The following is a 20754-nucleotide window of genomic DNA, read 5'->3' as shown; positions in this document are numbered from 1 at the left end:
GTTTGCCCCTTGTTTGAGTAGCTAGGTAAGTTTTCTTTGGGCCCCAATGGCAGAGAAGAAGAGGAACTTGGATTTATACCCCACCTTACTCTATAAGGAGACTCAAGGCAGCTTTCAAACAGCACTTCCCCTTCCTCTCCTTTCCCTTCCCTCTCCTTGTGCCAGGGTGGGTGGAGACCGTAGAGGAGTTCTGAGAGAGAGCAATGACTGGGCCAAAGTCACCCAGCGAACTTTATCACGCTCTAGGAGCCGGGAGAACCAATCAGTTCACTCAGCAGATAAGAGCACACCGCTCAGGTGGAGGGAAAGCGAGGAATCAAACCTGGTTCTCCCAGAATTAGGAGTCCACTGTCTCTCATAACCACTACACCTGCATGGTAGCAAGAAAACCAGAACTTCTAAAGCCCAATTTTTGTTTTAAAATCACAAAGCGGTGTGTGATTTTAATTATTCGATGCACCTAGTCCGAATAACCTTACAACTGGCGCTTAGCGTGGAAACCCATGTTTTTAACCTTTTTGAGAGAGACTGGAAAAGTCTTCGAAGAGGGGAAGGGAAAAACTTTATTCACAAAATGGAAGAGCTTTCTGGATTGCTGTTGGTTTGACCGCTGAATTTCTTGGAAGTTCTCAGATCGTGACAGGTCTCTGATTAGTTCAAACAAATGAGGGCAAATAGTCAAGTCTGTGTGCGTTACGGAGGCTCTGAGAACGAGCGTTGTGGCTTTTCTGGGGTACGTGGCTGGGGTCTGGCTGTTTCTGCTCCTGACATTTCGCCCACACCTATGGTTGACTCTGAGAGTCTTTGACCGCGTCTAGCTTGTGGAAACTCACGTAAGATCCATTTTAATTTGTTTCGTGAGCCTGCCCCCCACATAACGTTCCTTTCAACACAGTCAAAGCTTCTCTTTAATGCCCCTGTCTGGGAAAAACGACACGCTCAACTTGGCCCCGGTCAAAAACAAGCAGGTAAAACACAGTGACGTTTCCATATTATTGGACAGCTTCTCTGCATGACTGAACAGCGTTTCGCTTATTCTAACGGCCGGAATTGTTTGTGACCGCTGTCTAAGCCTCTTCATGTACCTCTGGCATTCTAGATAGGGCAGCTGTGAGAACATAACCCATGTACATTGATGTTTGTGGGCTTGGTCCTGGGAGAAATGAGCGACGCCGTCTTCTTTTGCAGACTCAAGGAACAGGGGGACGGTTTCCTGCAAAATTATATAAAAGGAAAACAGTAACATAAGAAGCAGCCCAGGGCAGGTCCGGAGCTGTCCCTTCCTCGCCTTAAAACGTTTTCTGCGTTCAGTCTTCTTACCATATTCTCTGATGTGGTTTTAGCTTTTCTAGCCTCTTGTCGGTTGCTGCATTTCCATCGTTTCCCGCTTTGATTCCTTTATTCGGTTATCTCTGAAAATAAGTGGGCAAGATGCTATCCTTTTCAGTCAGAAACTCCCCAATGGAATCATAGGTCGATTCCGCACTTGGGTTATTGACCTAAGTTAGAAGCTGCTGTGTTGACCTAAAGCGCTCCAGCGACAACCACTGGGATCGGCGTGATTTTGTACCAGCTTCACCCCGTGTGGCGAATCAAATTTCGACTCCAGTTAGGAGCGACTCACTTTTCTAGGAATACGCTTCGAACTCAGCTCGATCTCCAGTAAAAGTCGCGGAATCTCTGGTGCCAGGGAGTCCCCATTCAGCCAATCGCAGCTGAGTGTTTGGGGCATCGCGGTACAGCTAGCCAATCAAAAAAGCGCCACACCGCCGTCCCTCCATTTCCTGTAGCAGTTTTTTTTATAGCGATTAATGAGGATGGGCCGAACATGGCGTGAAGACATTAACCAATCCCGGAGCGAGGTGGCCCGAAGAGGCACAGGGATAATTCCGCCCTCCGAAAGCTGGGATCAAACTGGTTGCAGTGGGGAACAACAATGGTTTCGACCTAGGTTAGTACCCTTCTCAGGGAACTGGGTCGAACCTATTTTACTCATGTGTGGAATCGCCCATAGAATTGGAAGAGACCACCAGGGCCATCCAGTCCGACCCTCTACCATGCAGGAGCACACAATCAAAGCACTCCCGACATATGTTCATCCAGCCTCTATTTAAAACCCTCCAAAGAGGAGACTCCACCACTCTCGAGGCGGTGAATCCTGTAGTCGAACACCCTACCAGTCAAAGCAATTACTTCCTAATGTTTAGATGGAATCTCTTTTCCTGCACCTTGAATCCATGACTCCTGGTCCTAGTCTCTGAGGCAGCAGAAAACAAGCTTGCTCCCTCGTCGACATGGCATCCCTTCAAATATTTAAACACAGCTATCATGTCCCCCACACAGCCTTCGGCTTTCCTCCAGATTAAAGCATCCCTCAGCTCTCCTAAGTCTCTCTTACATTGGGGCATGGATTATAGACCTTTCTACCATTTTGGGTAGCCCTCCTCTGGACCTGTTCCAGCTTTGTCAATATCCCTCCTTAAATTGCGGTTGCCAAGAACTGAAACACAGTATTCCTAGCTGAGGTCTGACCAATGCAGAGTGGAATTGAACAATTACTTCCCCTACGTTGTAGGCGCTTCACGGCTCTTCCATTGATGCATCCCAAAATTGTACGTGCTTTCTTTTGGCTGCCGGTATCACGCCAACCTCCCAGCCCTCTTAGCCATCATACTTCTACTGTTACAGCAGCTGCTGTCATTTTGTTTCCAATCAGGTTCACGCCGCTGGCCGCTAGTGGAGATTGGGTCCGAGAATGTAGGCCCTTCCTAGCAAGAAGACGACAACAAGAAACAAAAGGAGAATGTGTAAGTTTGCTGCTACCATGTAAACCACAGGTGTCAAACTTGTGGCCCTCCAGATGTTATGGACTACAGATCCCATCATCCCCTGCCAGCATGATGTAGTCCATAACATCTGGAGGGCCGCGAGCGTTCTCATAGGCCCCTTCCGCACATGCAAAAGAATGCGTTTTCAAACCATTTTCACAACAGTTTGCAAGTGGATTTTGCTATTCCGCACAGCTTCAAAGAGCACTGAAAGCAGTTTGAAAGGGCATTATTCTGCATGTGCGGAATGAGCCATAGTTTTTTTTCCATCCTCCTTTTTTTCCAAAAGACCTCAAGGCAACATGCTAGGCTCTCCTCATTTTATTGTCACAACAACCTTCTGAGGTAGGAGGGGTGAGCCCCCAGTCCGATCTTCCGATGCATGAGGACTGGAAATCCCAGATCACCCTGCGGGCGCATGAGGGGGGAAGCTACCGTTGCCCATTAGGTCCTGCAAGTTCTGCTCACGACCGGAGTTCGATCCCAGCAGAAGTCGGTTTCAGGTAACTACTTGCTGGGGGTAAACCACTGGGGAAGACAGTGGCAAACCACCCCATAAACATAGTCCTCCTAATAAACGTTGTGATGCGACTTCACCCCATGGGTCAGGAAGGACCCGATGCTTGCACCGTTACACCCCAATTGGAAACTCCTGTTACCCCACATAGCCTCTTGTCTTGGTTTTCAAGGTTCCTTGGTTACTTTTCGTATTCTTAGGGACACTCTCCGCGCGTCGCGAATAATGCATTTCCTCCTACTTCTCAATGCACCCCTGCAGCTGGATTTTACACAATGAAAAGCAAAACCCACTCGGGTTTAGTTTGTTGTTATTGCTGCATATTGAGTGTTAAGTGTTTTTAGATGTTTAAAAAAGTAATTTATTGGTCCTTACTGTAGCTTAGACCAAGCCTGAGAGCCGTGGTTCTGCGAAGATCAGCACTGCCAGATGTTATGGACTACAATTCCATCAGCCCATGCTGGCAGGGGCTGATGGGAATTGTAGTCCATAACATCTGGAGTGCCAAAGGTTCGCCACCACTGGCCTAGAGCCCTTGGGGGATGAGGAGGTCTACGAAATCCAATATAATGAGCCTTCTGGGGATAGGCGGCCTATAAGTTTAATAAAATTAATAAATAAATAAATAATAAATGAATATAATAAATATAATAAATAACTACAATATAATAAATAAATAAATCATTGTGAAAGTGGATTGGGGGCGCATCGTTCTGCACGTGCGGAAGTGCTCTTAGGTTGAATCAAAGACACTTCTCCGAAATGTGCGCGGAGTGGGGCCCTGAACTACAAGAGACTGAAATGGACATAGAACAGTCTGCTGAAATATCACGCGCCAGCAAGGCCGTTCAGCACGGCCTGGCGCTACACATGCAGTCATTGTTTACTCCCCTGTCACGAAGCAGGCTCGTGTGCTGCTGGGAAATGCCACGTATGTGCTGAGCCAAAGCATCGAAAATACGATTTAAGTTTGCATCTCCAAGTCAACAGTGCAACCCGGGTTTAGTTTTTTTAAAAAAAGTACAGCCTTGCAGAGCGGTCCCACAATTTACAATGCCTCCATAAACTCCGTAAACTGTGTGTTTACCAGCGGGGGAATTGAAATGATAGAGTAACTTGTTGGTATAGCAAGCCCTGCTGCCTTATCACACGCCAGACCAGCTTTGTTTGTGTGTGTTTGTGACTTCTGGACAATACAAAGGAATAAATCAATCAATCCCCCCCCCCTCCAAAGAGCCCTTCTTAGCTGTTATCGTTTTTACGCAGTAGCTCTCTAAGCAACAAGGATTGGAAATGGGAAGCATTTCAGAAAAATCCGTCTCAAGGTAAGGATGGCTTGGCTTTACAACAGTGTTTTTATGGCTGCAATAGTTTGTTAAAAAAAAACCCTGCTTTTATATTTGTTTACGCTGTGACCTCAAGGAGGGGACGGTTCAGAAATCACATTAAATCTATACTCCATAGAGCTGTTTTATTCCACTTGAACCATTACGTCGCAGTTATATTTTAGCATGTTCAAAAAGGCAGCAGTGTCTTCGTTCTTTAATACTGTTAGGACTTTGCTGCCTTAACTAACAGTGCGATCCAAAATAGAGTTATATCCTTAAGTCCACGGAGGGCGAGGACCTAGGACAGTGATGGCGAACCTTTTCGAGACCGAGTGCCCAAATTACAACCCAAAACCCACTTATTTATCGCAAAGTGCCAACACGGCAATTTAACCTGAATACTGAGGTTTTAGTTTAGAAAAAACGGTTGGCTGAGGCGCACATTACTCGGGAGTAAGCTTGGTGGTAGTCGGTAGCTTTACTTTGAAGCAACCGCGCAACTCTTCCAACGGGTGAATCACGACTCTAGGAGGGTTTACTCAGAAGCAAGCCCCATTGCCAGCAACCAAGCTTACTTCCAGGTAAAGGATCGCGCTTTAGTTCTTTGCATGAAAATCAGTGGGGTTTAACACCACTTAACAGGGTTACCTACACTGCTTCCCCAAAACTAGGTCGTAGGTGTAATGCTAATAATCGAGCCCAGCGGCCCAGGCCAGCCTAGATGGGGGGGGGGGGCGACTCTGCGTGTGCCCACAGAGAAGGCTCTGAGTGCCATCTCTGGCACCTGTGCCATAGGTTTGTCACCAATGACCTAGGATTCCCATGACTTTCTTCCCAACGTCAGGTAATGCATAACGCAAAGTGCTTCTGCATATCTACAGCCCTTGGTTGGCAAGACCCAAGCAAGGCTTTTAACAATAGGATGTTTTGGAGGACCTTAATTCATAGGTTCACCATGAACTGGAAGCAGCTATGTTCCCACCTAAGACACGCTACTGCTACTGCTAATAAGTAGTGTAATACAGCAATAGTAAAAACTGGTTTAAAACGTCGATACACAAAGCAGGAAATAAAATGTTGAGTAAAAGGAAATCTACTGGCATTTAAATGGCAGTAGATTTCCTTTTACTCAACATTTTATATCCTGTTTTGTGTATCTATTTTTTTTAATCAGTTTTTACTATTGCTGTATTTATGTTATTGCTCTTTAGGCCAATAAAGGCTTGCTTTACTAAGAAGAAGTGTAGAAAAGCTTGTTAAAGAGTATCGACCTAGGAAAGAATATTGCACAAAGATGACACTTTGCTTCAGTGCCATACGCTTGCCCAAGTTCCACATGGCTCTCCAATATGGCGCCCGTTGACACCTTTCCTGACAAGAGTTTTTAGGAATTGGGCAGGGCCAGGTAAGGTCTTTGCCCAGCAAAGCTTGTGATTGGCCACTGGAGATTTGATTGGCAGTGCAGATTTTTAAATTAATGCTTTGATAGCAGCTGCCAACCAGTTGCGGTGTGACTAAAAATAACCAGTGGCAGCCATTTTGTGCTGGCTCCGCCTGCTGAGGCGGCCATTTTGGCCACAGTTTCAAAGGCTTAAAAAGGGTGGGGATCCCTGGTTTAGACCTTCCACGGCAGAACAGTTAAAGACACCAACAAGATGCTTACTGGTTAGCTGTTTTACAGTAAAACTTACCTGCACAGAAGAAAGATGGCCGCAGCTACCAAGACACTCAGAACCACCACCGACGCCAAGAAAGCGACAAACGCTTCGCCTCTCGTATGGCTCTTGATGCTGGGGAGCAGAATTTCTTCGCAGCGAGCACCTGTATAATTCTCAATGCACCTGTAGCGGGGGAAAAGGTTCATATGACGTGGGTGTTTTGTGTTGCTAGTTGCATTTGTTAAAGCGGCGTTGTATCGAACACACAACAGCATAGCTGGCCCCAAGAGGTTGACAGTATGGAAGGGTCGGGCCGATGCAGACGGCGTTCCATTTCTGATTTTATTTTCCTTATCTTGCATACATGTGAAGAAGTAGAAGATGATGATTTTGATGATGATGATGATTTTGGATTCATATCCCACCTTTCTCTCCTTTGACAGTCACGGCGGCCTACAAGTTCTTTTCCCTTCCTCTCCCCACAACAGACACCTTGTGGGGCAGGTGGGGCTGAGAGAGTTTAGAGAGAACTGGGACTAGCCCAGGGGTCAGCAACCTGCGGTTCTCCAGATGTTCATGGACTACAAATCCCATCACCCCTCGCCATGCTGGTAGGGGCTGATGGGAATTGTAGTCCATGAACAGCTGGAGAGCCGCAGGTTGCAGACCCCTGGACTAGCCCAAGGTCACCCAGCAGGAATGTAGGAGTGAGGGAAACACATCTGGTCCACCAGATAAGGCTCCGCCTCTCAGGTGGAGGAGTGGGGAATCGAACCCGGTTCTCCAGATTGGAATCCACCTGCTCTTAACCACCGCACCACGCTGGCTCTGGCGTGAGAAGAAAGACCACACACATTTAAGATGGCGTGTTCTCCTTCAAGTGAACAAAGGTCAACGAGCAACAGATGGTGTTGGGTGCGGGGTGGGGAATCCTGCTTCGGTCTCCACTAAGTAGGAATTAAACTAACGCCGCTAAGAAAGATGGGGTTAAAATGGGAATAAAGACATAAAAAAATGATTGTTGCTCCATGAAGGAAAAGGGGGCTTGGAAGATTTAAGTTGTCCTGTTTAAAGACTTGGGTCCAAGGGACGATTTCTGAGAATAGAAAGAGGATTGTATTGTCGAAGGCTTTCACGGCCGGAATCACTGGGGTGCTGTGTGGTTTCCGGGCTGTGTGACCGGGTTCTAGCAGCATTCTCTCCTGACGTTTCTCCTGCATCTGTGGCTGGCATCTTCTGAGGATCTTCAGAGGATCTTCAGAGGATCTCTGAAGATGCCAGCCACAGATGCAGGCGAAACGTCAGGAGAGAATGCTGCTAGAACACGGCCATACAGCCCGGAAACCACACAGCACCCAGAAAGATTGTTTTTGCAGGTTTTTCTCCCATACTTATCACTTCTGTTTCCTCCTGTATGCAAATCCAAGGGGAGGGGGGGTGCTGGGAGTCCTTTATCCCCCAAAACCAGACTTTTGGGGGGCAGTTTGTGGTTCAACGGGAACAGGGGGGGGAAACCCCTGTTTTGTAGTCAAATTGCCTATGGATCCAGACCCCTAAATGCAGGCACATTGGCCACAACTTAAAAAACCCCGTATATGTGCATTGCTTTAAGTGCCGTGTGAGAAATCTATCTGTCTGCAGCAGGAGATAACTTTCCTTTCCTTGTTTCCAGTTGCGTAGCGGGTTCTGCAAGCCGGTCCCCTTTTTAATAAGCTCCGCACGTGTTTGCTCCCCCCCCCCCCCCCACGGCTTGCTTTCTGATTAGCAGTGTTAATCAGAATATATCGTATTATTTTTAGACCTCTGTTCTAATCAGAGAAATCAGGGGTTTTTCTCGGTTAACGTGACTTGTGTGTTAATACCGAGTCCTTAGCGGGCAAAAATATCAGCTTTCTTGTAACCTCTGCGCAGGCCAAATAGCTGATCTAGGGTGTTTGTATAGATTTTGAAAGCTGTCTTCTGCAAGCTGTGAAGGAAATAAGGCCAATGTTTCTTAATGGGGGGGGGGGCGGCGCTTAATGGGGTAATCAGACCCGATGCCAACTCCGGTCTGAGCCATCAAAAGCGAAGCGGGCTGCAGACTTTTTAGTGGCAAAAGATGATAAGCCTGTTTAGGCTTTGCTATCTCCCAAAGGCAATATTTGCCCCCTTCCGCACCTGCAGAATAATGCACTTTCAATCCACTTTCAATGCCCTTTGGACAGTGGTGGGATCCAAAAATTTTAGTAACAGGTTCCCATGGTGGTGGGATTCAAATAGTGGCGTAGCACCAATGGGGCTGGGCGGGGCACGACGGGGGCGTGGCCGGGCATTCCGGGGGCGGGGCATTCATAATTTCTCTGTTACTGTAAAAAAACTCTTACTGTAAAAAAAAAGTTCCTAGTTTCCAGCTGGTGTCTTTCTGTCCATAATTTAAACTCATTATAGCAAGTCCTTTAGTCTACTGCCAACAGAAACAACTACTTCTCCTCTAATGGACTGCCTGTCAAATACTTAATACTTTCAAATACTTAATTTTGTTTCTAGAAATCAAAAGAAGGATACTTTCCTTAAACAAGGAACTTTACCATATTTCTAAAACATGTTTTTAAAACAGCCCAACAGGGAGAATTATCCCGTTTTCTACCTTCGCTAACCAGCCACATAGGAAACAACGGGACTTGATGATTTTTGGACCTAGTGGAATTTCTAATGGAAAAGCAGGCCCAATTAGTAACCCCCTCTCGGCACACACAAATAATTAGTAACCCACTCTCGGGAAGTGGTGAGAACCTGCTGGATCCCACCTCTGACGTCAGAGCTATGCGGAATAGCAGAATCCACTTGCAAGCAATTGTGAAAGTGGATTGAAAGTGCATTATTCTGCACGTGCAGACAGGGGCCAAATCCTCTGCAGGTGCATAAAGAACAAGAGACGGGAACTGGTTGTGAAAAGGTGTGCCGCAGGTAGACTCTTGACATCGGTGGGAATTAAGTTGGTAACAACCGATTTTGCGCATGGGTTTTGGCTAGACTTAGGGGGGGCTGGACCATGTAGCCAACGCAACTTCTGTTAAATTCCAAGAGGCTTGGTGAGCCAAGATGTGGGGTGTTACCATTTGTAGGGTGTTCGTGGCTCCAATGGGTGGTAGCCCCAATGGGTTTTTAAATGCTGCTGCTATGCAGAGGAAGGGGGACTATCCTATCACCGTTTGCTTGGTCCCTCCTCCCCGGCTGAGCAGCAGCCTCTATGGAACAGCCAAAAGCAAACACGAATTATCGTTTCCTTCCTGTGCTTTTATGAAAGGGCACGTTTGTTTATTCAGAGCGCTGGGGTAGTTCTGCTGTGCACACAAATCCACAGTTCAGAGAGTGACGGGAGGTCCGGTTGCATCATGCGTCTCTGGAAATGACCCGATTTAGCATTTTGCTTATCTCGCCGTGACATCTTTTTCATCCAGGTTTTCCCTTCAACCGCCATCAGTCTAGCACTGACCGGGTTTCGCCTGTTCGTCTCCCATTCAGACTTTTCTGGGACTTTTTCCTGGGTTCTCCTTCTCTTCACCAGACTAAGCATACCCAGCTTTTTCTGGGACTAGTCGTGCATAGGTGTCAAACTCGCAGCCCTCCAGATGTTATGGACTACAGTTCCCATCATCCCCTGCCAGCATCATGGGAACTGTAGTCCATAACATCTGGAGGGCCGCGAGTTTGACACCTGTGGACTAGAGCATGGATTCCAGACCTTTTACCACTTTGGTCACCCTTTCATAAGTTGTTTGAGAGGGGGCTGTATGTGGCCATCAACTTAGCAGCAGTGGCGTAGGAGGTTAAGAGCTCATGTATCTAATCTGGAGGAACCGGGTTTGATTCCCAGCTCTGCCGCCTGAGCTGTGGAGGCTTCTCTGGGGAATTCAGATTAGCCTGTGCACTCCCACACAATCCAGCTGGGTGACCTTGGGCTAGTCACAGCTTCTCGGAGCTCTCTCAGCCCCACCTACCTCACAGGGTGTTTGTTGTGAGGGGGGAAGGGCAAGGAGATTGTCAGCCCCTTTGAGTCTCCTGCAGGAGAGAAAGGGGGGATATAAATCCAAACTCCTCCTCCTCCTCCTCCTCCTCCTCTTCTTCTTCTTCTTCTTCTTCTTCTTCTTCTTCTTCTTCTTCTTAGTACCTGCCCACCTGGTGCAGGAAGTGGGGGGGGAGATAGACACCCAGGAGAAGAGTTTGGATTTATATCCCCCCTTTCTCTCCTGCAAGGACACTCAAAGGGGCTTACAATCTTTTTTCCCTCCCACTCCCCACGCCAAACACCCTGTGAGTCGGATCCTTCCCGTGCTGACATCAGCCTAAAGCAGGCATGAGATAATTCAGCCCTTATGTCATTCTCTGCAGCCGCGGTTCACTTTCTCTTATTATTTCCCCCCGCCGCTGATTACCGGGATAGTAGTCGAGCGTAAACACAACCGATCGGATCTCGTTTATAATTAGCCTCCTTGGCTGACGAGCAGAGCGAACTATTCCAATCTATGGAGACAGGCCTTATTTGTGAGTTATTTCCATAGGGTGAGACAGAATGGCTATTAAATCACACACACCCCCCATGAAAATGGAGCACAACGCCACATCAGCAGAAAAGCTAAATCTGGCACACAGTGGTGTGAGAGAGTGGTTGTGTGGAACTTCGGGAGGGCAAGGGGGGAGCAACGCATTTATTGCATCGCATTTATTTTGCATCTATTTATCTCCCATTTTTCTCCCCAGTTGAGACTCAGTGTTTTAACACATTGTTCACCCCTCTGTTTGCTCCGAACAACCACCCTGTGAAGTAGGCCAAGCCATGAATTCGCATCGGACCCCAAAGTGGCTCAAATAGTTGCTCCCTTCCCTGCGCTCCGTCCGTGTCATGCTCTCTATTTCTGGCTCCTTCCGCGCATGCAGAATAATGCACTTTCAAACTGCTTTCAGTGCTCTTTGAAGCTGTGCGGAATGGCAAAATCCACTTGCAAACCGTTGTGAAAGTGGTTTGAAAACGCATTATTTTGCGTGTGCAGAAGAGGCCTCTGTCCCGTATATTTCTACCACGATCTGTGTCTTTTGCAAACCCAGCTCTGACAACCATTGCCCAAAGTAATCCGGCTGGCTGAATTCACCGCTGCTTCTAGCCAAGTCAAATACATCCCACGGAAGAAATGGTCGCTTGTGCAAGCAAACAAAATCGCTTGTTTCCTTTTTAAAAAAAGGTTTCAGCCCAGTAGGTTGGCTACAAAGTAAACGCCCAAAGTGTTTGCAGAGTAAATACCCGCAGTGTGGAACGTTGTTGAATTTTGAGTTTACCTGCAAAAAGGCTTGGAAATAGTAGGAATCATATAACAAATCCCACCGTTCATACAGAAGGTTCCATGACTGCTGCCACAGAGTTCTTCATGATCTGAAATCGAAAAGGAAACGCAAGGAGAAATGTATTGCGACCGACTTGGCGGTAGTCAAATTAGATGGTGCAAAAAGAACCTCACGATGCATTTTCAACACCTTGACTCCCTTGATACTGCGGCCCCTTCCGCACGTGCAGAATAACGCCCTTTCAATCCACTTTCAATCCACTTTGCAGCTGGATTTTACTGTGTGGAGTAGCAAAATCCGCTTTTAAACAATGGTGAGATTGAAAGTCACAGCTGACTTACGGCAACCCACTAGGGCAGTGATGGCGAACCTTTTCGAGACCGAGTGCCCAAATTGCAACCCAAAACCCACTTATTTATTGCAAAGTGCCAACACAGCAATTTAACCTGAATACTGAGGTTTTTGTTTAGAAAAACAGTTGGCTCTAAGGCGTGCGTTACTCAGGAGTAAGCTTGGTGGCTTTGCTTTGAAGCAACTGTGGCTTTGCTTTGAAGCAACTGTGCAACGCTTCGAACAGGTGAATCACGACCCTAGGAGGGTTTACTCAGAAGCAAGCCCCATTGCCAGCAACTGAGCTTACTCCCAGGTAAAGGATCATGCTTTAGTTCTTCCCATGAAAATCAGTAGGGTTTAAGAGCGCTTAACAGGGTTACCTGCACTGCTTCCCCAAAACTAGGTCTTAGGTTTAATGCTAATAATCTCCCTGAAATAATTACACTATTATCACATGACAAACTCTGCACACGTGCCCACAGAGTGGGCTCTGAGTGCCACCTCTGGCACCCGTGCCATAGGTTCGCCACCACTGCACTAGGGTTTTCGAGTCACGACACTAGCAGAGGTGGTTTGCCATCACCTCTGCATAGCAACCCTCCCAGTACTAACCACAACTGATCCTATATTGTTGAAGGCTTTCACGGCCGGAATCACTGGGGTGCTGTGTGGTTTCCAGCCTGTATGGCCGTGTTCTAGCAGCATTCTCTCCTGACGTTTCACCTGCATCTGTGGCTGGCATCTTCAGAGGTTCTGCATCTGTGGCTGGCATCGTCAGAGGATCCTCCAAAGATGCCAGCCACAGATGCAGGCGAAACGTCAGGAGAGAATGCTGCTAGAACACGGCCACACAGCCCGGAAACCACACAGCACCCCACGACTGATCCTATTTATCTCCTGAGATTGAAATCAGGTTAGCCTGGGTCAAGAGTGAATACCCTCAAACCAATTTTTTAAAAAAATCTCTGTTTCCCCCACAGGACAGTTTCCCCACGGAACGTCCCCGAACTTGTGAAACTCATATAAATAGATATTCTGAAACTTTTGAATGCAAGAGGTCAGGCAAATTAGCGGCGTGCTTCTGCACGCTCCCGATCTCGGCGCATAATTATTTTAGACAAAGGCTGCCAAGAAGGAAGAGAGAGGGGTTGGTTTTTTTTTACGACTTTGCACCTGAGGACCGAACATTTCCTTTAGAGACAGAATCGGCTCCCGGCATCACACGTTTGAAAGCGATGTGCAATCTGACACATGAGGTGCCATCGTCCTTGTTATTTCTGCCGGCACCTGAAAATGGGGTGGCAACTTATTTTTAAATGGAAAGACGGCACTGTGAGGGCAGAGGGGGGTATATCTCACTTTTCAAACGATTTACGTGATGGCAAATTCTCCGTTCCCTCTCCCCAAACACTGGGGAAAAAATATCTTGGATGCCAGCATTAAATTGGGCTGTGAGCTCCCTGATCTCCCAAGCTGAAGAAGAAGAGGAAGAAGAAGAAGAAGAGGAAGAAGAGGAAGAAGAAGAAGAAGAGGAGGAGGAGGAGGAGGAGGAGTTTGGATTTATATCCCCCTTTCTCTCCTGCAGGAGACTCAAAGGGGCTGACAATCTCCTTGCCCTTCCCCCCTCACAACAAACACCCTGTGAGGTAGGTGGGGCTGAGAGAGCTCCGAGAAGCTGTGACTAGCCCAAGGTCACCCAGCTGGCGTGTGTGGGAGTGTACAGGCTAATCTGAATTCCCCAGATAAGTCTCCACAGCTCAGGCGGCAGAGCTGGGAATCAAACCCGGTTCCTCCAGATTGGATACACGAGCTCTTAACCTCCTACGCCACTGCTAATCTATCTATGCTGCAGCCCGTCACAGAAATACTGTACAGCCCAAACCGTACAGCCCAAACCAGGAGCAAGTTATGCTAAGAGGCTACAAAGCTGTTATTAGAGAATCAAAACCAGATCTGCTTGTTTGCCCAGTTTGGTTTCTTTGTTGAGAGAATCAACTCATTCACCCTGAATCTCTCTCTCTTTTGTTTTGATTTCTGCAAAGTCGGCTGCGAGAGTTTGCACCTTATCAAAGGCGACAGTTGGGCAAGGGCCTCGATGACGTTAAGCTGCTGATGAAATTAGAGCACAAGGTTGCGTTTAGACGCTTAGACGGCCGCGATCAGGGAACCCGGACGAACGACTCACAAAGGTGTGTTTTGTGAGCCAGAAATCCTGGGATCCTAGTCAGTGGTGGGATCCAAAAATTTTAGTAACAGGTTCCCATGGTGGGGGGATTCAAACAGTGGTGTAGCGCCAATGGGGCGGGGCGGGGCACGATGGGGGCGTGGCCGGGCATTCCGAGGGCGGGGCATTCATAATTTCTCTGTTACTGTAAAAAACTCTTACTGTAAAAAAAAAGTTCCTAATTTCCAGCTGGTATCTTTCTGTCCATAATTTAAACTCATTAGAGCAAGTCCTTTCATCTGCTGCCAACAGAAACAACTACTTCTCCTCTAATGGACTGCCTGTCAAATACTTAATACTTTCAAATACTTAATTTTGTTTCTAGAAATCAAAAGAAGGATACTTTCCTTAAACAAGGAACTTTACCATATTTCTAAAACATGTTTTTAAAACAGCCCAACAGGGAGAATTATCCCGTTTTCTACCTTCGCTAACCAGCCACATAGGAAACAACAAGACTTTATGATTTTTGGACCTAATGGAATTTCTAACGGAAAAGCAGACCCAATTAGTAACCCCCTCTCAGCACACACAAATAATTAGTAACCCACTCTCGGGAACTGGTGAGAACCTGCTGGACTCCCACCCTCTGATCCTAGCTAGAAAGGCTGCATGCTGTAATGACTTTTTTTGTGCAGGTTTGTGGGTATAGGCTTGGTCACTGTGCTCTTGGTACGGGGCTTTGCTCTGTACTTCCACAAACCAATGCAGCCCCTGGGAAGGCAGGCTCAGCCGTGCAACGCTTTTGTGTGTTTGTGTTTTTAAAGAAGGTGCATTTCCCCCGTGTTTTTATGATGATGCTTTTGTAATGCGGTTGCCAACTTGCAGCCGGTGTTTGGAGTTTTCCTGCTGTTGCTACTGATCTTCGGCAAGAGAGATCCAGTCCTCTGGAGAAAATGGCCCCTTTGGACGGCGGACTTTATGGCCTTGTATCCCACCCCCGAGCTCCCCCCTCCTTAATGTGCACAACTCCACACAGTTGTGCAAAAACGACTGGGATAAACAAAAACTCCCAATTACCTGTTCGCATATTATTCTGACACCAACTTGTTATTCGGTCGACGCAGGGCTCCTTGGTTCTGAAGACAAAAACACGCTTTATTTTAATCATTAACGCTTTTCTGTCCAATGAAACTATTTGGGTTATACTCGGCTGCGCATCTGAACAAAAAAAAAGAACATAAGAAGAACATAAGAACAAGCCAGCTGGATCAGACCAGAGTCCACCTAGTCCAGCTCTCTGCTACTCGCAGTGCCCCACCAGGTGCCTTTGGGAGCCTCACATGTGGATGTGAAAGCAAGGGCCTATCTCTTGCTGCTGCTGCTCCTGAGACACCCTGAGTTCATGGCAGCATTTGCAATCAGAGATCATGAGGACGGATCAAGATTGGTAGCCATAGATCAACTTCTCCTCCATCAATCTGTCCAAGCCCCTTTTAAAGCTATCCAGGTGAGTGGCCATCACTCCCTCCTGTGGCAGCATATTCCAAACACCAATCACACGTTGCGTGAAGAAGTGTTTCCTTTTATTAGTCCTAATTCTTCCCCCCAGCATTTTCAATGGATGCCCCCTGGTTCTAGCATTGTGAGAAACAGAGAAAAATTTCTCTCTATCAACATTTTCTACCCCATGCATAATTTTATAGACTTCAATCCTATCCCCCCTCAGATGTCTCCTCTCCAAACTAGAGTCCCAAACGCTGGAGCCTTTCCTCATAAGGAAGGTGCTCCAGTCCCTCAATCATCCTCGTTGCCCTTCTCTGCACTTTTTCTATCTCTTCGATATCCTTTTTGAGATGTGGCAACCAGAACTGAACACAGGACTCCAGAGCTGCAAAGGAGATCCTTTAGGAAATTAGTTCAGTGCAACTTACTCAAGCAGATGGCATTGAGTAAACCTCCATAATTCCAGTGTCAGGAGGGAAAATCAGGGTTGGTCTCTATGCCCAGTTGTTGGACCTCCAAGGGAACCGACCAGCCGGTTTGTGAGACAAGATGCTGGACTAGATGGACCACTGGTCTCGTTCTGCAGGTCTTTGGCCCCTTCCGCACATGCAGAATAACACACTTCCAATCCACTTCCACCATTGTTTGCAAGTGGGTAAAATCCAGCTGCAAAACACATTGAAAGCAAATGCAAAGGGCATTATTTTGCATGTGCAGAAGGGGCCTTTTCTTTAAGCTCCTATAGCTGATGAAGTACTATTGAACTGGAATTGTGGAGACATTAAGGAACAGGTACTAAATAGCATGGGGGATTGGGGGTGTTGGGGTCCTTTTGGGTGGACCACCATGCTGGTCCTGCCAGAATCAGATCTAGGGTTGCCCACTCTGGGATGGAAAATTCCTGGAGGCCTGAAGAGGGTGATGTGTGGGAAGGAAAGAACGCAGAAGCGAGACGTGGTGATGTTGATAATAAAACTGCAAGGATTGTCATGCCCTTATATAAAGCCGTGGTGCGACCGCACTTGGAGTCCTGTGTTCAGTTCTGGTCGCCACATCTCAAAAAGGATATCGAAGAGATAGAAAAAGTGCAGAGAAGGGCAACGAGGATGATTGAGGGACTGGAGCACCTTCCTTATGAGGAGAGGCTGCAGCATCTTTAGTTTGGAGAGGAGACGCCTGAGGGGGGATAGGGATTGAAGTCTATAAGCATTATGCATTATGCATGGGGTAGAAAATGTCGACAGAGAGAAATTTTTCTCTCTTTCTCACAATACTAGAACCAGGGGGCATCCATTGAAAATGCTGGGGGGAAGAATTAGGACTAGTAAAAGGAAACACTTCTTCACGCAACGCGTGTGATTGAGGTGGGTTTGAATCTGGGCTGCCACAGGAGGTGTTAATGGCCACTAGCCTGGGATAGCTTTAAAAGGGCATTGGACAGGATTTCATGGATGGAGTAGAAGTCAATCTATTGCTACCAAATCTTGATCCTCCCTTTGATCTCTAGATTGCAAAATGCCTGAGCAGACCAGGTGCTCAGCGGAGCAGCAGCAGCAAGAAGGCCATTGCTTGGCACATCCTGCATATGAGCTCCCTGCTAAAGGCACTCCGGTGGGCCACTGAGAGTAGCAGAGAGCTGGACTAGATGGACTTCTGGTCTGATCCAGCAGGCGGCTAGTTCTTATGTTCTCCATTAGAGTCTCACTGTCCCTAAACTACCACTTTCTCTCCCCGAATCTCGACCTCCAATCCAAGATGGAGCAGCTGGAAATTCTAGGAAAATTCCCTGGTTGCACCTGGCGGCTGGATGCGTAACTAAGGTCAGAAACACATACAGTGTCCCCATTCAATGCCAGAGAGGCAAAGGCTGGTGTTTCCTTCTCTGTAGCATCTTGTTTCCAAAAAGCGTGAAAAGGTTCATACTTACCAGTCAACACAGGAGTTTTAGGAAGGCGTCCCCTTCTTTACACGCTGCCATTCCGCCTCTGCAACAGAAACAAATGTGGAAATTACAACCCCTTCATTACGAGGATTAATGGTGGACTTCCGCCACTTTCCTTCCGCTTTCCGCCCCTTTGTGTGCCTTCCTGCCTTTGGCTTTAAACATACACAAGGAAATAAAGCTAGAGAGAAAAAAAAAGGAAACGGCATAAATTTTCAAGAAAGCACACTGAGAGTGCCTTACCTGAGTGCCGAAATGCCAAACTACTTGCACAAAGCTAAACACACCGGCACACACACCATGCCCTGAAGAGAGGGCTGTGTGTGTTCAGCAGCCGACGTCGGATATTATGTACCAGATGTTTGCAGCGGAGGATTTATAAGACTGCATGGAGCAGCCGGGGTGAGGTTGAGACAAAAGGTGTACGCCGAGGCCAAGAATGGGCCAGGGACCCGCCCCTTCCCTTCTCACTGAATGCCACTCATGTCACATTAGCAGGGCTTTGAGCACAATGCACCTCGCCGTGACATTTCACTGCACCGCGGAGACAGCTCCAAAACAGCTACCCAAACAGGAGTAGTCTAACTCGCCGGTTACAAGCGGAATCCTATAACACATCGCAGGACTTGGCGAGGAGCTTTGCCCGCCCCGCCTGCCTCTCACTCTTCTAAAAGAGATAACCGTAAGTTCTCTCGCCAGAACGGCAACCTACATTTCCAACCGGCTCGGTTGCCAGCCTGTCTGCAAACATACACCTGTGTTTCAAATCCGTTCCCGTAAGTGATTTGATTAGACTGATGCAATCGCCCTGAGGACAACCTATCGCCTAAATGTGACTTGTACGGTCGTGGGTTTGACCCAGTCACCTGACATCCTCAGGGGGTGGCTGAGATCTTCTGGGATCACACCTGGTCTCTAGATGACAGAGAAGAGTTTCCTTGAGGAAACTCCACCATTGCACTTCATGAGCTCCACTAATTCCCAGCATTTCCCAATCCTCTGGGAACTGAGTTCGCAACATGGGCTGTAGGGAAACGACTATGCCGAAGTATGATTGTACTCCTGTCTATCATAATAACACCATTATCAAATTCCCACATGACACAACGGTTGGTGGGGCTCATCTCTGGAGGGCGAGTCTGCCTATCGGAGCTTAGGTGGACCGATCACTCTCATGGTGCAGGGAAAATAACCTGGTTCTTACTAATTAACAAGACAAGAGGAGCTTAGGAGTGGACTATAGAAGAAATGAAGCCTAGAAATTCCAGCCCTTGGACTATAAAATGAGATCAAAGCAGAAGCTGGTGGCTAGGTTTTAAATTTCTAGGCGTACAAGGATTAAAGAAAGGACTGGACCTAGGAAGCATAGATCCGTCGTGAGTGGTTGGCGAAGGCCCAGCAAAGACTGTACTATCTGAGACTTTTAAAGGAAACAACAACTGAATGGAAAACTCCTGGTGTCTTTTACCGCTGTGCTATAGAGAGAGAGTGTCTTAACCTACTGCATCCAGAGTGTATGGTTCTCCAAAGCCAAAATAAGTGGCAGATAGGAAGAGCGCCTCCAAAGGAGGTGATCACTAATGCACAGAGGATTATAGAGCGGCCCTCCTCCCTCCTTGGAAGAACTCTATAATTCCCGCTTCCAAAGAAAGTCCAAAGGTAACATTCCTGAGAGGCCCGTCTCATCCAGCACACTCTCTTTTTGGCAACTGCTTACCCATCCGGCTTCAGACGATACAGGAGCCCTATCAAAAACTAGGGACAAAGGAGGCTTGAGACAGCTTCTACTCTAGAGCTGTGGCTAGTGCTAAACCTAATGGGCTTCTGCGTGTTGATGGTGTTTGGGGCTGTGTAGGGATGTAAGGTGGAGGAAGGGGAAAAGGGAGGATGGGGTATGAGTCTGAAACTGTGATGCATCGAGGAATGCTGCTGTAAATTTCTACAGGCGTCGTACACAATGACAATAAATGCTTATGCCATGCTTAAAAAAACGCTTAGTTGCCAGAGGGAAAGCTGGGTTTCCAGGACAGTCATAGTTACAAGCAGGATCCCAGTAGGGTCATCCACTCTAGGTGGTTCAGGGTCTGCAACGTGGTTTCTCAGATGTTAGAGTCAGGACTACATATTCTCATCAGCCCCTGCCACCATGTTGGCAGGGGCTGATGGGATTTGTAGTCCATGAACACCTTCTGGAGAGCTGACACAGGATTGCAGAACACTTCTGAAGGTGAGTTACCGGACCTCTGGGTTAGGGTTTGCAAGGCCAAGTGTTTACGGCTTGTGTTGACTTTGCAAATGCCTGGAACTGATATGAGGTGGCCCATAGAATCCTCCACACAAGCAATTCTGAGATTGGATTCAAAGATATGCATTATTCTGCATTACGCAGAATAATGCACTTTCAATCCAGAGCCTTTGTTCAGATGTTGGATTTGTCCAGGGCAAAGGTTATAGAAAATCCACTTCTAGAAGGCAGGATTGTGAGGTCATTGGATTCTGAGTGCCGTTTACCCTGAAGACAGGGGATGCAAGTTGACCCTTCTCAACTCCCACCCAGTCCTCAGCAGATAATCCTTTTGTACAATTCCTCTCTAATTTAACCCTTTTGAAACTTTTGAATGTGGGTGCGTAGAAGGAAACACGTTCAGCAGCTAGCAGAGGGAATAGCGTCAGGATTCCACAAACACTGCAAACATGCAATGATGAAACGGTAACGTACGTGAATATTTTTCCTCTGGGTGGCCTGGCTTCAGACCTCATGTTAAGGACGACGTCTCCCATCAGAGCCAAGTTTCAGCTAAAGGAAAAACAAAACAAATAAATTAAGAAACGACTGTATTGTCGAAGGCTTTCACAGCCGGAATCACTGGGGTGCTGTGTGGTTTGTGGAGACAGAATGTGGCCCGTTCTAGCAGCATTCTCTCCGGACGTTTCGCCTGCATCAGATCCTTGGAAGATGCCAGCCACAGATGCAGGCGAAACGTCAGGAGAGAATGCTGCTAGAACACGGCCACACAGCCCGGAAACCACACAGCACCCCACTAAGAAACGACTGCTCAGAGATGCGGCTTTTAGACAAACCGGTGAAGTTAACTAAACCAGTCCTTTCGCTTTAAAAAATAAATCACACGTTTGAAGCCTTAAAGTTCGTATGCATTT

General features: G+C 47.4%; 1 protein-coding gene across 2 annotated transcripts in view; it reads right to left on the bottom strand.

The window, feature by feature from the left end:
* Nucleotides 1-543: 543 nt before the first annotated feature.
* Nucleotides 544-20754, bottom strand: part of NRG4 (neuregulin 4) — a 63962-nt gene continuing 43751 nt past the window's right edge. The window contains exons 2-9 of one of the 2 annotated variants that reach the window (XM_048481927.1): nt 20305-20392; nt 17581-17624; nt 15228-15368; nt 11645-11738; nt 6365-6514; nt 2681-2768; nt 1321-1412; nt 544-1213 (exon numbers count right to left, since the gene is read on the bottom strand). In XM_048481927.1, the coding sequence (XP_048337884.1) occupies nt 1407-1412; nt 2681-2768; nt 6365-6514; nt 11645-11738; nt 15228-15318 (429 nt within the window). In that variant the 5' untranslated portion in view covers nt 15319-15368; nt 17581-17624; nt 20305-20392 and the 3' untranslated portion in view covers nt 544-1213; nt 1321-1406. Of the gene's footprint in view, nt 1214-1320; nt 1413-2680; nt 2769-6364; nt 6515-11644; nt 11739-15227; nt 15369-17575; nt 17639-17838; nt 18182-20304; nt 20393-20754 lie in introns of those variants that run through there. The other variant, XM_048481928.1, reaches the window with a different exon arrangement.

The sequence above is a fragment of the Sphaerodactylus townsendi genome, linkage group LG17 (genome assembly GCF_021028975.2).
Source record: "Sphaerodactylus townsendi isolate TG3544 linkage group LG17, MPM_Stown_v2.3, whole genome shotgun sequence".
Classification (NCBI taxonomy): Eukaryota; Metazoa; Chordata; class Lepidosauria; order Squamata; family Sphaerodactylidae; genus Sphaerodactylus; species Sphaerodactylus townsendi.
Note: the sequence above shows the minus strand (reverse complement) of the source record. Positions and strands in the feature narration are given on the sequence as shown.